Below are 10,949 nucleotides of genomic sequence, written 5' to 3'. Positions count from 1 at the left end.
AACAGTAGGATGAGAGTCCTGAAATTCACACGATCTGGACTGGATACGGCATATTGCCTCCTATGTATACTTTAGACCAATCATGATCCTGCGAATACAAGTCACACACGATTTCCCGGAGGTGCAGAATGAGCAGCTGCAGTTCAGTCTCGTCTATCACACATACATTGAGGTCAGACAAACAGTGGTTGGGGCGTATGGCATTCTTTGAGGCGATGCATGAAAGGATCGGCCGCGATGTGTTGAATTGCACTATCCGAGAGATGATGCTCCTGCTCAATGTTCAAGCGTGGTTTTGTTTACTGCTAGGATATTACTGGTGGCGGCCAGTACGACCGACGGGCCCTGTACTACAGGCCAATACGATACAAATCATGGCATTGGTTTCCTTCCGAGTCAGATCTGTGAAGTCTAGCCGCGTGCTCCACAATCGGCAGCTCGTTCACGAATGCAACTGCAATGCATCCTTGATGTATCCTTTAACTTGAAAGCGGACGAATCTGCGTTACCGGTAGTAAACACTTTCGTCCAGAGTCAAAGTTACATGCCGATCGAGAGTCTGAGACAGGAAGGTCATATCTAATATGTTCTAATAGTAATGTACATTGCAACTGGATCTATTAGTGAGGAGGATGTCGATGACGAGGAAATGAGAGCAATCGTTACACCAGTATCACACTGCACGGCGCTCGAGCTCGGCCATTCTTGCTCGCATTCGGTTCAGTTCAGCCTCATACTTCCTCTCCGCTTCCTCCCTTTGCCTCCTCTCTTCGTCTGCTCTCCTCTCCGCTTCCTCTCGTTGCCTCCTCTCTTCGTCAACCTCTAGTTGACGTTGAGCCCGTCCCTCCACCAAACCTTCCATCCTCAACTGTAAAAACAAATAAGTAAACAGCCCAACCAATCCCAAAAAAGAACACTCACCCGGCGCACCTCCTCCTCCTTCGCCCTCCTCCTCTCCTCCGCCGCATTCTCAAAACGCGCCCACTCAGCGCGATACAGCTCACACACCACCTCAACACTCTCCGCCTTCCTAATCTCCTGTCCGCAAAAGCGAGAGCGCCCCTCGCTCAGCGTTGTCTCCCAGCACCCAGGAAAAAGCCTCTTGAGGGCCTCCCAAACAGTGTAGGCATACCAGTAACACTGGTATTGCCACAGATGATAAGTTGGGGAATGCTTGCGGAGCACGCACAACAGCACGGATACTTGCATCGCCGAAGGACGAGCGGAAGCGGAAAAGTCGAGGTTACCAAGGTGCTTGTGCTCGCCATATCGTTTAGTGAGGTATGATTCGATTGCAGAGCCGTGATTGGGGGTGGTGAAGATGGAATCGTGGGCGGGGGTTGCAGATACCGAGGGGGAGAGTATGGTTGATTGGCCAGTGCCAACCGATCTCGACGAGCCATTGCCGTTATTATTCTCTGTAGAATCCGGACGAAATGTCCTGTCCAACACTAGGATAGCGACAGCGTGGTGTTGCGTCGGGTGGCGGAAGTGTAGGAGCAAGAATTCATGTTCGACGCTGGTGGTGCATTTGCAGCAGACCATGCGTTCGAGCTCGCACTGTGAAGAAAGCTCGTTGTTCAAGAGCAGCGTGTGCCAATCTCCTACGTTGTTGTAGCTATCGCCCGAGGTGAACACCCCAGGGGCGTCGGTTGGGGATGTCATGAATGGGTGCAGGATCGCTGCGAGGAAACCGCGAACGCTGAAACGCTTGACGGTTTTGCTTTTGAAGGCCATTTCACTGCCTTGGGTGTCGACAAGGGTTGGGACACGAGGCAGAGAGGGTGAAAGGTGAGTGGCTCATGTGTTTGGGAGAAGCAGAAGCAGCCTGAGCGTGGTCACCCTAGTACTGTTAAGGCAAGTTCTGCGCCACGAGGTTCAGAACACACATCTAAAAATTGGACTTGGTGAAAATGTCGTCTAAAACGCTTGCGAGATTTACCGTTTTGGTTAGCACGAAATTTGGTTCGTAAATGCCTGGTTTTGGTTATGTTTGAACCCTGAGTACATTTAGATGCGAGATCTAAGGTTTATCGACGCGACATAAGATTATCAGTGTTCGACGCGACATAAGATTATCAGTCATACTAGTAGTAGTACAATCGAAAGAATCAAAACATAGTAGTAGTAGAGATGCGTATTTACGAGCACGCTTGTGAGGGTCCAACTACCAACACGTACCGTAAAAAGTCATCGAATTCTACTCGCTCGTCCCCAGTGAGGTTGTTGATGGCGGCTAGAATAGAAAGGAATTTACGATTGACGACCACCCCCCCGAAAGACTCAACCTTCAACTCATCCTCAAGCTGCTCGTCTAGGCCGCAGAACGTCGCTGCGCCGGCGAGCGCCCAGATCACCTTCAAACGTTTGAGCTGTTCTTCTTCCGTCTCGCCGAGAAACTCGTGGCGTAAGTGAGACCAAGTGAAGCAGATCACGTTGGCCATGATGAAGAAGTTTTGAAACTTCGCCTTGATTTCAACGCGTCCATTCTGAAAAAAAAGAGGGGTTAGGCTATCCGCAAACGAGAACGAAAACTCACTTGGTCAAAAGTGTAGATATGCATGAAAACGAGTCCATCCGCATCACGCATGATCTTTTCGATCATGCGTTTGCGAAAGACGACAGCAGGCACATTACTGTACCGTGGAGGGAAAAGTCTGTACGCGTGGAAGACGCCGTCCCGCGCGAATTCGACGAGCTTCCCACGCGTGGACGACAGCGCATTCGCGACTTCTTTGCGATGTTTGTTAGTAATGAATTCCTGAAATGTCGCTAATAAAGGGTCAGCGTGATGCTAATGATCATTGAGATAAAAACTTACCATTAGGTCCAAAACAACGTGGGACGGAGTCCCGGATGACTCGATTCAGCATTATCTTCTTGGCGGCTTTGTTGATCGCCATCGCTTGCTCCTCGAATAGCTCGTGCATGACCAGCCGCGTTGCCGTTTTCATGGTCTGGCCGATGATGTCGTCTGTTAGTTGGATGAGGTCAGACGTTGAGGACATAGGTTGCGAGGTGGAGGCTGAGGCTGAGGCTGAGGCTGAGACTGAGGCTGAGGCTGTGGGAGCGGATTCGGAAGCGCCTTGTGGGCGCGTGGCTGGGTAGGGGATCAAGCGTGGCGTAGGCGGCATAGCTCGTTGTTGGCCTTGCCGCTTTGGCTCCCTTGCCGGGCCCGCCGTCTGAATAATAAAAATTAGCGTGAAATTGATTGAAGAAAAACAAATTTACTTACATGCATCACATCCGTGCGTGGAATTTCGCCTTGTTGTATGGGCGTCGCATCAGTTGCGCTTGTGCCGGCGGCAGTGCCTTGAGAGGATCCTTGAGGTGGGTAAGCGCCCTGGGAGGGCGCTTCCATGGACGCAGTATTGTAAGAGGGGCCCGCCATCTGATTGTGGTAGGAGCCGTGAGATAGGTAGTTGAAGGAAGCGCCCTGGGAGGGCGCTTCCATGGACGCAGTGTCGTAAAATTGAGGGTTGGAGTTGTAAGGGGGGTGATCGTCATCGAAGTCGGTGCCGGCGTGCTCCAAAGACGAAGTGTCGTAGGAATGGCCGTAAGATAAGCGACTATCGGTGTTGGCGCCCTGCATGCTCCAGCTATGCAGGGCTGCAGAATGATGAGCGATCAGTCAACGAAAGTGTGATGAGTCGGACTTACAGCTGCTACTTGGCATTGGGGTGGGAAGTGCGCTATCGTTGTTACTGCCCTGCCAACCTCCAGGGGCCGCATGGGCGTCGAAGTCGAAAGAGGACATCTGTGGCTGTTCAGTGGGGATATAGAGTTGGTCAGTTGCCGGTTCGCCCGATGGATTGAGGCCAGAACCTCGCGGTGGCTTCGGGACTTTGGCCTTAGTTTTTCGCTGTCGCTGAGAGTTACGCTCACTAGGCATTCAAGGGTGGAGGGGATGTGAGAGCGCACGCATGCATTTAAACTGCGAGTTGATGTAATAGTACATAGGGGGGAAAGAGACACAGACTTTACACGATCTTTACAAACCGGGAACACGTGGCGGGCTGATAAGGTGATTTACAAACAAAGCAAGGCGATTTACTAACGAAGTGTAAAAAGAGGGGAGGGGCGTGTCCGATAAGGTGATTTATGAACGGCAGGAAGACATATGAACGGCCGGGGCGGGCGAAGCACGTTATTGAACGGTCGAAGCAAGGCGGTACCAGTTGATAACAATCTATTAACACGATGACTGAATTGATAATGATCAGTGTGAGTGTTGTGAATGGCTTGGCGGTCACATACCATTGATGGTCACAATTACACGCTGCGTCAGTCCTGCTGGCCGGGCTGCCTGACTGAAGCATCATCTTCGCCGGAATCCGTATCGGTGTCGGTATCGGTGATGACACCGGCCTCCGTACAACCACCCCCCAGCGCACGTGTGATACTGTCCTTATTTTTCAGAGTACCAACAAAATGAGGGAGGTAGGTAGTTTCGCCGGTAGACGCCAATAATTCACGTCTGGCGCTGGAGCCCAGGTGGTTTGAGATTATCTCTGCTTGGGTGGTGATGGCGCGAAGTATCTCGCATTCATCATTGTAGACGGCTTGATTGTAATTCGTATCATCATCGATTTCCGTGCGGTCACGCTCGGAAAAAATGTTCCTAATCTTCTTCAGCTGTTCGTCCTTCAAAAAAAGCCGGGTTTTGTTCTCCTGGTGAAGCGCCTGATTGAATGCGCTCATGCGCTCTGAGGCTTCAACCTGCCATAACAATGTGGCTACTTCATGGCAAGCAGCCTCACGACCAGCAAGTACTGCCTTGAACGCTTTGTACAATGTACCAAAGCTCATCTGTGAGAGGCCACTGGATATTGCATCCTCGTGCTTTTGAACATAGACTATGTGAGAACCGGAGAACTTGTATAACAAAGCAATGAAAAGACAAATACCTCTTGCAGTTGTTCAGCTGTAAAGTCAGGTTGGCGTACTCGCCCTGTCACGCGGTTTGCAAACCGAAGCTCCAGTGGACTTGGCCTGGGAGGGTATGGTACATGCCTCTTGGATGGCTTCTCACGCAAGTAAGCTGCCCGAGAAAGTGACCTTTGTGACTGGAAACTGTCAGGCTGATACAACAGGCATTCCTTTACATCAGGAAGGTACGGAAGCTCTTCCACCGGGGAAAAGCAACAGTTTGGAGAACCTGGAGGATAGGGGGACATCTTGGGGGAAAGTAAACAGTCAGAGCCAGATAAGAGCTCAGTGGCCATTATATGGGGTGACTCAGGGTAGTCAACCTTCTTATAAAACTCCAAGGGAGTTAATTCTACACGGGTCGCACTGCTTGATGTAGTGCTGGTGAAAGTGGGACTGCTTAGTCGAGCAGGAGATGAGACCGGTGATGAAGACGCAAGTTCCATTGGCCTAGCGCGATGACTGTGCACTGCGAAATGTGAGGTATTCGGACTTTGAATGACTTTAGTTTTTTCAGATGCACTCACTCACCAGCTAAAGTCTAAGCCAAGTCTGCGCTACAATGTAAGTACTTCTGTTGCTCACTTCATGATACCGTACATACCTCAAATTGGCAGGCTATGTCCCAACTGCAAACTGGGGGACTATCCATCCATCGAGGCGCTTATCTCACATTTCAACTCTCCATCTACTTGTTGGCCATTCGACGCACGACCACAAACGTTACCCGTCCCTTCTGTATTCAATGGCCAGATACCTGTCACTGGTACGTGTTACCCGCAATCTGGGTATGTCTATGGTGTCGGTAAAAATATGCTGGATAAGTTAGAAGATGATCAATATGCATATCGACGGAAGATAAATCCTTATTACCCCTTCCATGATGAAGGTGAATGGGAATTAGGGAAGTTTTTGGTGGAAAACCTTACTCAAACTCAGATAACCAAATTTTTGAAGTTAAGATGGGTAAATGTGACGAATATCAATCTAAGCTGTACTCCTAACTCTTGCCTTCACAGTTTGACTCTCCGGATCACGCAAAACCATCTTTTACCACAAAAGATTGCCTCCTGGACTGGATGGACTCACTGCCTTCTTTTGCCCTGTGGAAAGTCTCTAAAATAGAATTTAAAGGCTATAAGACTGTCCATCCCGTGGAGCTTGTTTGGCGCGATGCGCTGGAGGTTGTCAAGCAACTATTCAGCGACCCAACTTTTGCAAACCACATGACCTTTCACCCTCACGTCGCTAACGTCGAAAATAAGCGTGAATATGGAGACTACATGAGTGCCGATATGGCATGGAAAATTCAGGTTTGGTCGCCCTGTTATTAATATAATCCTCACCAATTGTAATTTCTAGGACCATCTCCCGTTGGGTGCGACTCAAGTCCCGATAATCTTAGGATCCGACAAAACTCCCGTAACGCGACTTACCGGAGGAATTGAGATGCACCCGGTCTTCGTTACCATCGGTAACATTGATTCTGAGGTTCGTTCCAAAGCAACATTACGAGCTTGGCGCTGCATAGCCTACATCCCTGTCGTCAAGTTCCGTGTCCATCCAGATTACCAGTCTATTCTCCAAGCCAGACTGTGGCATAAGTGTATGGACCTTGTTTGCGCCAACCTCAAGGCCGCAGCGAAGGATGGCTGCTTTATGCCCGATCCTTCCCGTTACATTCGTCATGTGTTTACACCGCTCGTCGCTCATGTGTGCGACCTACCAGAGGCTACTATGATCGCTGCAGTCAGCAAAAACTCATCCCCGCTGACTATGGCAACACAAGCGGATTTTGGCGATGGAATTCTCCACCCCCCTCGTACCGGGAAGCACACATTGCAACTCATTGTGGAGATATCCCGAACGGTCGATCCCTGGGATCTCGACAAGTTCCAGAAAGTGGCCAAAGCCATTAATCTATCTGGTGTTCATATGCCACACTGGCGCGATTGGATGTTTGCATGTCCGTCCGTTTTTCTCGCCGGCGAAGTGCTGCACACTTGCCATAAATTCTTCGCGGATCATCCACTGAAATGGATCAAAGAAATTGTAGGACATTATGAGCTTGATACTCGCTTCATGGTGCAGCACAAGCGAGTCGGAACGCGCCACTTTACGAAAGGTATCACTCACGTTAATCAGATGACAGGCCGCGAGCATAGAGACATCCAACGCACTATCGTTGCATCGATCGCAGGGGCCGTTCCACCCAGATTCGTTCGTGCAATTCGTGCCCTCGTGGAGTTCTTTTACCTTGCACAGAATCCGGTTCACTCACCTCAATCACTTCAGTCAATGGTTCAGGCGCTTTCAGATTTCCACTCTTTCAAGGATGCTATTGTCCAGGCCGAGGCAAGGAAGGGGAAGAAGGGTATCAAAGAGGATTTTTTCATCCCCAAACTCGAGCTTCTGCAGAGCTTCGATGGTACGATTAAGAAATTGGGCACTTTGATGCAGTTCTCTGCTGACGTGACGGAGCGGCTACTTATCACACATTGCAAGGACCTTTTCCCGCGGACGTCCCGACAAATCAAAGATTTTACGGAGCAGTGCGTGCAGATTCTTAATCGCCAAGAATCTATGGAAATGTTCGGCCTGTACACGCTGCTGACTTCTCGCGGGGCGTCACTGGTTAATGCCATACATGCCGAAGATGAAGATATCACAACTACCAATCCTGCACTCTCCTGGGTTTCCCGAGTTCTTCCTGACGAAGTCAGGTCAATCCATGGTCCCCGACCAGTCCGTAATCACTTCCTCAAAGGTATTCTCTCTGAGGATGCGCTCACCGCTTTTCAACTCAATGTCGCACCTGATTACAAATCACTCTCACCGTCTGAAATACGCAGGAAATATGCAGTCCTCGACTTTGATCGTGCGCTCGCCAACTTCATTTGTCGTTCCTCGGTTTCCAGTGGTGAACATTCCCGCTGGGACCCCAAATATGGGCGTTTCCAGGTATGGCACAAGTTTCGATTGCAGCTTCACTCGGCCTTCCAGCCGCGAGTCATCATGCCAAGTCGGGTGGTGCAAGCATACCCACCAAGCGATGATTTCCCCTTGGGAAATTGTGATACTGTTCTCATTGACGCCATGGGCACTAACGGCAAAATGAGTATGTCTATTTCATGTGCTTATGTTGTAGCCCTACTGATATCATGTACAGCGAGTTATATCGCACAGGTTCGACTCATTTTTCAACCAATCGTTCGACGAGGTTCCAACCTGGAACTACCGTCGTATCTCTCCGACCCACTGCTCTACATCCAATTTTTCCGCTTCATTTCCAGCCCTGATGATCGTCCCGAGCTCGCGATGTGGACCGTGGAGCGCGCATACACGCAGGACGAAAACGGTAACCGCTGTAGGGAAGGGGCTGTCGTTCGAGTGACAGATGTGACGCATGCAGTTGAATTAATTCCAGTTTATGGCGAGGCAGTGGCTAACGGCGTGTCCTCTGCGACTTGTTTGGAACACTATGAACGTTTCTTTCTGAATAGCTTCGCGGACAAGGAGAGTTATCATACGTTCAGTACCGAGTTTGTATAGACAGTAGCTTAATCAATATGTAGCAATTGCTATCGCATTCATCGTATCGTATCTGTGAGCCTATCACATCTTATCAACAAAAGATAAATTGGTTTATGTTTTATCAGCCCGATGTGGTGAGTAATATTGGCGTTCAGACATCTCCACCAATCGCATGACTTCGCTACTGAAGTCGTAAGCGTCCGTAAGTGTTCGTAACGCGCGTAAGTTAAGCGTTCATTTCAGTCGTTTTGCAGATGCACAGCCCTGCTGCTCCCACTCAAATTCAAAATCCAGATTCATGATCAAATTGGTCAAGATACCGTACGGTACGTAGGTGATAGTAAATGCAAAGAAAACAAGTCCAACAAATAAACAAATGAAAATGCTTAAGAAGCTCATTAACGAGCAAGATGATAGACCCTCATAAGAGGCCGTGAGGATTTCAGTGAACCGAGAACCTAAACTTGAATGGCTGAGCGAGTGGGCAGTTGAAGAACTGCGATGCTATATCAAACGCGACAGAAACAGGAAGACGAACGATGAACGAAATCCGAGTCATAGTAATAGATGAAGACACATGTGCATGAGCGACAACGCTCTGGGGCGGCATAAAGTTCTCCTGAGAGGCCTGGACCGCCACGGTAAGAAGTAGCGCGGGAATAATAATAACACGGTGTTGGTTTGTCAGACGGTCATCAATCTGGCTTGGCACCGGTCAAACAGTCTGACCACCCCATTTAATTCAAGCTATCTTTTGCCGAAGGCTTATGCACGCTATGTATCACCTTTCGGCATGGCACTACTTATAAGTTCAAACTTAACACGCCCACTGAGAACGACAATCCACACATAATACTACTAGTTCAGCTCACATTCTAACAACCATGTCTGCAACTATCAGCCCAAAGAGCGCCTTGAAGATCGTAATGGTCGATATTTAGTCACTCGTTCATGATGACAGTGCTAAGTTATCTTCAGGGTGCTATGACGTTTGGCGTAGAAGGATCTGAAGGCGCTCGAGTTCACGAACTCAAAGACGTGGAAACTATCCTCGACATCTTTCAGAGCCATGGGCACAATGAGGTTGATCTTACGTCAGTCAGCCATGCATTGCAATACACTGATTTTCTTCAGGTCGACACTGCACGCATTTATGCATTCGGCACCAGTGAAGAATATCTCGGAAAAATCAACTGGCAGAACCGGAGTTTGATCATGGACACCAAGCACTATCCACATTCTGTAACGTCCAGCTTTTCTGTTCTTTCAAGTCGGCTCAACAGGTCTCTTAGCGGATGGGCCTCCCTACTGAGGAGGGCCAGCTGTACGATCACTCCCCAGAGGTGAACCCATTCCGCTTCCTGCACTCCGTTGCTACAATTGTTTATGCTTGAACATTCAAGGGTTTGCGCCTGAATCTCATGGCATCCTTGAAGGCCCTGAACACCGAGTAAGTGATCCTCGCTATTGCAAGCCCACGACCTGATAATGTCATTCAGCAAAGTTGACATGTGGTATCTTCACGGTCCTGACCGCACTATACCATACGAGGTCACTCTAAAAGCTGTTAACGAACTATACAAAGAAGGGTATTTTAAAACTTTTGGCATCAGCAATTATATGTCGTCAGTATCTTTCAATGTGATTGCCAATCCTAGGTCCTAATCCCCTCTTGCATAGTTGGGAAGTAGCGCAAATAATGGAAATATGCAGGTCAAATGGGTATATCCAACCTACTGTGTACCAAGGCGCTTACAATGCGATACAAAGGTTTGCTATTGAGTATCTCGCCTTCTATTGTGCTTATACAGCTGGCCCGTAGAACCGTAGAACCGGAACTGTTCAGCTGCTTACGCAAATATGGTATAAGCTTCTACGCCTTCAGTCCTCGTACGCATTTTCCCTGTAGTATTGCTACGCATGAGCCTGAGCCATTTGATTTAGTTGCAGGAGGCTTCTTTACTGGTCGATACATCAGCCAAGACGATCAGGCTGAGGCAGGTAGCCGATTTGATCCTGGCAGAATGCAGGGCGAGGTCTCTTCTACTTCTCTGCGTTATCTTGTCTTCAGAGCTGATTTTGTACTTCGTAGTTCCATCGTAACAGGTAAACTTCATTCGAGGATAGGAAGTTTCGCATTTGACACAGTGCAGGTATTGGAATAACACCTACTTTGCTGCTGTCAAGTTGGTCCGCGAGGTTGCTGAAGCGTACAATTTGACGGTGCCTGAAGTGGCTTTGCGGTGGATCTCTCACCACAGCTGTCTGTCTCGTGAAACTGGCGACGCAGTGATTATCGGAGCATCTAGTGCGAAGCACACGGAGCAGGTATGGTCATGCACATAATTTCTGGCTCAACACATACGAATCGATCATTTTCAGAACCTTTTGGATCTCGAAAAGGGCCCTTTACGTGAGCTCAACACAGCTCTTACTATTTTGTCATACGACTAAACTGCTCTTCACAGCCGATGAGGTTGTGAAAG

The 10,949-nt window shown here is 49.0% G+C and overlaps 3 protein-coding genes across 3 annotated transcripts; 1 reads left to right on the top strand and 2 right to left on the bottom strand.

Moving 5' to 3' along the window:
- Positions 1-2,141: 2,141 nt before the first annotated feature.
- On the bottom strand, positions 2,142-3,892 carry F5891DRAFT_1202465 (uncharacterized protein; the record flags this gene model as incomplete). The annotated part of the gene is made up of 5 exons (XM_041368937.1): positions 2,142-2,489; positions 2,540-2,772; positions 2,822-3,182; positions 3,236-3,609; positions 3,661-3,892. The coding sequence occupies 5 exons, from the start codon at positions 3,890-3,892 to the stop codon at positions 2,142-2,144; spliced, it is 1,548 nt and encodes a 515-aa protein (XP_041216294.1).
- Positions 3,893-4,284: 392 nt separating this feature from the next.
- F5891DRAFT_1202464 (uncharacterized protein) lies at positions 4,285-5,375 on the bottom strand (the record flags this gene model as incomplete). The annotated part of the gene is made up of 2 exons (XM_041368936.1): positions 4,285-4,842; positions 4,908-5,375. The coding sequence occupies 2 exons, from the start codon at positions 5,373-5,375 to the stop codon at positions 4,285-4,287; spliced, it is 1,026 nt and encodes a 341-aa protein (XP_041216293.1).
- A 367-nt stretch (positions 5,376-5,742) lies between these two features.
- On the top strand, positions 5,743-8,481 carry F5891DRAFT_970775 (uncharacterized protein; the record flags this gene model as incomplete). The annotated part of the gene is made up of 5 exons (XM_041376346.1): positions 5,743-5,901; positions 5,949-6,242; positions 6,292-6,633; positions 6,787-8,047; positions 8,099-8,481. 5 exons carry the CDS (start codon positions 5,743-5,745, stop codon positions 8,479-8,481), a joined length of 2,439 nt encoding a protein of 812 aa, XP_041216292.1.
- Positions 8,482-10,949: the final 2,468 nt, after the last annotated feature.

The sequence above is a fragment of the Suillus fuscotomentosus genome (assembly GCF_016647785.1).
Source record: "Suillus fuscotomentosus strain FC203 chromosome Unknown F5891scaffold_391, whole genome shotgun sequence".
Lineage (NCBI taxonomy): Eukaryota > Fungi > Basidiomycota > Agaricomycetes > Boletales > Suillaceae > Suillus > Suillus fuscotomentosus.
The sequence above is the reverse complement of the archived record's forward strand: the minus strand, read 5'-3'. Positions and strand labels throughout refer to the sequence as shown.